This window comes from Cynara cardunculus (assembly GCF_001531365.2).
Source record: "Cynara cardunculus var. scolymus isolate 2C chromosome LG 1, CcrdV1, whole genome shotgun sequence".
In the NCBI taxonomy this organism is placed as follows: Eukaryota; Viridiplantae; Streptophyta; class Magnoliopsida; order Asterales; family Asteraceae; genus Cynara; species Cynara cardunculus.
In genome coordinates, this window is record NC_037528.1 from 4,380,094 (window position 1) to 4,384,590 (window position 4,497).

Sequence of the window (4,497 nt, forward strand, 5' to 3'; positions counted from 1 at the left end):
AATATAATTACTTTAATTATGTCTTTATGTTACGTTATTTATTTATTTTATAATTAATTAAATTCTGTTGGTATATAAAATAAAACTGATAAAACATGAGCAAAATCAATTAAATACGATTTTTTTTAAAAAGTAATTTCCCGAAAAACCTCCCAACAAAAAATCTACGACTGTGTCAATTCATATATTTATTCATTATCATTACGAAATTTACATCTAAATTATACAACTAGTCATCATTTAAACAATAGTATGTAATCGACGGTGTTTAACATATTTAAATCCTATTAAAATACATCGATTGAGAGAGGTGAGAATCAATTTGGTAAGGATCAATCGAGAAAAAAGAAAATTGCTCAAAATAGCCAATCTGTCGGACAAATTTACCTTTTAGTCATTTTTTTCTCCAAAAAATGTCACTATTTTCGCAAGTAGCAACTCCTCAACTTGTGGATGGTCAAAGTGTTAATTTTTTTTTTTTTTTTGAATATAGTCCACAAATACATTGATCAAATCTATAAATTAGTCTAAATACTTCTGCAAGTGGCTTACAGATTTGGTCCCTGTATCTGCAAATCATGTCCAGAAACTTTTTTTACACATTGACCTCTCCGCAAGTTCAAGAGTTGCTACTTATGAAGGTAGTGACATATTTAACATCAATATAAATAATACTAGTGGTGTACCCGCGCGATGCAGTGCGAGTGAATCACAATTTTGAAACATTATATATAGTTGTAGCTTTAAACGAGAAAATATTCATTTTACGAAAGTGTAAGAATACTTTTATTACATATGATAATACACGTAAAGAGACGTATACAGATGACTTTTAAGTTGGGGGCTTTTTACAATCTTTGTTTACTTTTAAGTTAATTGCCTTTCTAAAACTTTGTGTTAAAGTGTAGTGACTTTCGATTTTAGTGGTTTACAAAAGCACATAATTAAATTATGGGGAATAGTGCTTTAAAATAATCTGATATTATTAAGCCAAGTTGTTAGAAGATAAGGAGGTATGTCACCCTCTAAACCCCTAACCTCTAAATAAATAGACCTCTACATACAATACAACTATGTGAAATGAATATATATATATATATATATATATATATACTAATATGCTTTTTGGTGTTTGGTCCCTTGTGTAAAAGATTACTTTGTGGTCCCTTGTGTAAAAAGAAATTGGCAGACAAAGGTGTTAAGCTGCTTTCTTTCTTTTCTCTTTTCTTCTTTATTTTTGCTTTAGTTCTTTTCTTTTCTCTTTTTCTTCTTTATTTTTGCTTTAGTTCTTTTCTTTTCTCTTTTCATCCTTATTTTTGCTTTAGTTCTTTTCTTCTCTCTTTTCTTCCTTATTTTTGCTTTAGTTCTAGTCACTCTTCTACCTTTTCCTCCCTATTGGTCTATTTATGTGAAATCTTGAAGATTTGAGACACAGCTTTAGACAAAAAGGAGAGAGCCATAGCAATAAAGCAAAGAAAGAAAAACCACCTTTTTAACATCCAAATGCTACTTTCCAACAACCCAAAAACACTACCATTTTCAATGCTATAATCCACAAATTCAAGAATATCATCCAAATAACAATATCAACCGTGAAATACAATCAAGGTTTAACAAAATTCAAATAAAAAATTGCATGCAGTTTACATAATTAGGCTATAGTCTACATGGATCCTTATTCCCATCTGCTTCTTCTTCTTCTCCAAAGACAAAGGGACATCATGCATAATGTAGCAACGGTCAGCTCTAATGACCGGAACGGAGGTCTTCTCTCCGACAGCATGCAACAACGGTCAACTAAGGTGACCGGAGTTCATCTTTATTAGACGTTGAGCAAGTCTCAAACCCGGTTAGTCTTATGGTCCCTTGTGTAAAAGATTTGGTAGAAAAAGGTGACAACTTGCAAAAGGTGACTACTTGCAAACAAAGGTGACAACTTGCAAAAGATGACCTTTGAAAATAATGGGGGTCTTGGGGTTGGTAATCCGTACGTGGAAACAGACAAAAATAAGCCAGACCTTTTGAAAATGAGGAGGTGCAACTATAGTGTTTTGACTACTTTTTTTGGTTAATAGGATTTGTTATTTTAGACCTTTCTGCATCGACATCAATGCTTTTGTGCTTTACTTCCATCTCTTATGGTTTTCTACAAACTGAGGTTGGAGTTAGACCAAGAACACGATGGTCATACAGGTGGAGAAACGAACACCGAGTTTACATACACACCCGTGAAAACAAGGACAGACCCAGAAAATTTTTCAAACGGTGGCACCATATAATTAATATAGTATAATATACATCTAAAAATAATTACAAAAAATATGGTTTTTATAGTACCGATAGAGCTGTAAACGAACCGAACGTTCAGCGAACCGTTCGGCGGGAAGTTCGTTTATTTAATAAATGAACGAACATGAACTATTTTCTTTTGTTCGTTTAGTTAAATGAACGAACATGAACAAGAGTCTCATTCGTTCATTATGTTCGTGAACGTTCGTTCATTTACCGTTCGTTTATATATCTGTTAATCAAATTTGCAAACAGGTGACACCATCTTCTTCGGATCGTATGAATCATATGTCCGCATCAGATTTATTAATTCACTCAGTTTTTTGGGCTGTTTGGCAAGGGTATTAAACTATAGTTAATAGAAAAAAAAAATGCGATATTGGTCTCTTAAGACCAAAGTTTTGAAAGATGATTGATTACTGTTCTTTTCCTAATGGATTGTTTTATACGGAGTTAAGTACATTTTTTTGTCCCTAATGTTTTTTCCTTTTTTGGGGGACCAAAACCGAAGAACACAAAGCACAGGGACCAAAAATGTAATTTATTTCTTTTACACGTCTTGAAATAAGTTCAAAGCTTCATCTTCTTCGTCCACAGAAGTAAAGACTGCTTGAAAGAAACAAAAATGGCTGCAGCCTCTTCTTCAACTTCATCCCAAATAAGTTTAAAACTTCTGGTCGACAAAAAAGCCCAGAAAGTTCTATTTGCCGAAGCCAACAAACAATTTGTGGATTTTCTCTTCCACATCCTTTCTCTCCCTGTTGGTACAGTAATCAAGCTTCTGACGAAAAATTCCATGGTGGGTTCACTAGGAAACCTCTATCACAGCATTGAAAACTTAAGCGATACTTATATGCAGCCAAATCAAAGCAAAAACTCTGTTTTGAACCCAAAGATTGCTAAAGTCGGGACTCGGGTCCCACTATTGTTGCTACCCAATGATGATGCTCCCATGGCTATGAAGCTTTACAGTTGTAGTAGTACTAATTATCATCAACCACATTCATATGTAGCTGATGATCCGACTGTTGTTTGTCCTTCTTGTTCTAAGCTGTTAAATAGAAGGTTGGACTATGTGGCTGGTTCTGGTGCAGAAAAGTTGACAGCAGAAAACGGTGGTTTCGTGAAGGGGGTGGTGACTTATATGATTATGGATGATTTGGAGGTAAAGCCCATGTCCACAATATCCAGCATCACCATGCTCAACGACTTCAATGTGAAAGAAATTGGTGGTCTCGAGGAAAAGCTGGTTCCTTTTGGTATGGAAGAGGTATGCGTTGTTGTATTGTATATTAATTTGTATGGTATTACTCAAATGCAATCTGGATTCAGCCATAATCCATTAATGAACTGTGTAATGTGTTTGTTGATTGATGTTTATAGGGCTTGATGTTGTTGAAGGCGTCATTTGAATGCAAGAATGTGCTTACCACTGTGTTTATGGCTTAATGAAGATGAATGGATTTTGGGTTTGTTACAAAAGTAAGCATGTTTTGAACCTTTTGAACTTGGAAGTGTTTTGCTTCTTGCATGAAATATTGTTCTTAATCCATGTTTATGTAATTAAGTGAAATTTCAATGAAACGTTTATCTTAATCTAAGTAGAACAGCTGAATAGTTGATGAGACGATGCTTTTCAGAGAAGAAAAGAAGAATTATGGGTTGTTTGTTTATCTCTTAATAGTTTCATTAAGAGACAACATCTGAATCGTTAAAAGGTGAATCTTGTTTGGCAAAAAAAAATATGTCTCTTAATGGTTCTAAAACCCTTTGAATGATTTTGTATCCTGGATTTCCCTTAACCATTAAGAGCTCTAATTTCATTGTACACAATTACCAAACAATTATATTTCATTTTGCATTATATCATGAGAGCCTCCTAATCATTCTGACCATTTAATCATTCTAAACCAAACCATTTAGCAATTGCCAAACAACCCTTAGAACTTCGAGCATCTCAAATAAGACGCTACAATTTTTTGTTTTTATGATTCTTTCATTGCAGATGCCAATGTGGATAATATAAATTTTAATTTTTCATATTATTTATATTCTTACTAAAATATAAATTAAATGTATTAAACTTTTTAAATATTTCTTTTTAAAATATATTAATACAATACTAGAAGCGTACTCGCGCAATGCAGCGAGATACATCATGATTTTAATATTTCATTTTATTCTTTATCTCAGTCGATGTTATAATAT

At 33.0% G+C, this 4,497-nt stretch overlaps 1 protein-coding gene across 1 annotated transcript; it reads left to right on the forward strand.

Annotated features, from left to right (window-relative positions):
- The first annotated feature begins 2,888 nt into the window (after nt 1-2,888).
- LOC112516843 lies at nt 2,889-3,890 on the forward strand. Its single transcript, XM_025124080.1, has 2 exons — nt 2,889-3,559; nt 3,673-3,890. Exons 1-2 carry the CDS (start codon nt 2,915-2,917, stop codon nt 3,736-3,738), a joined length of 711 nt encoding a protein of 236 aa, XP_024979848.1. The 5' UTR covers nt 2,889-2,914; the 3' UTR covers nt 3,739-3,890.
- The last annotated feature ends 607 nt before the right edge of the window (nt 3,891-4,497 follow it).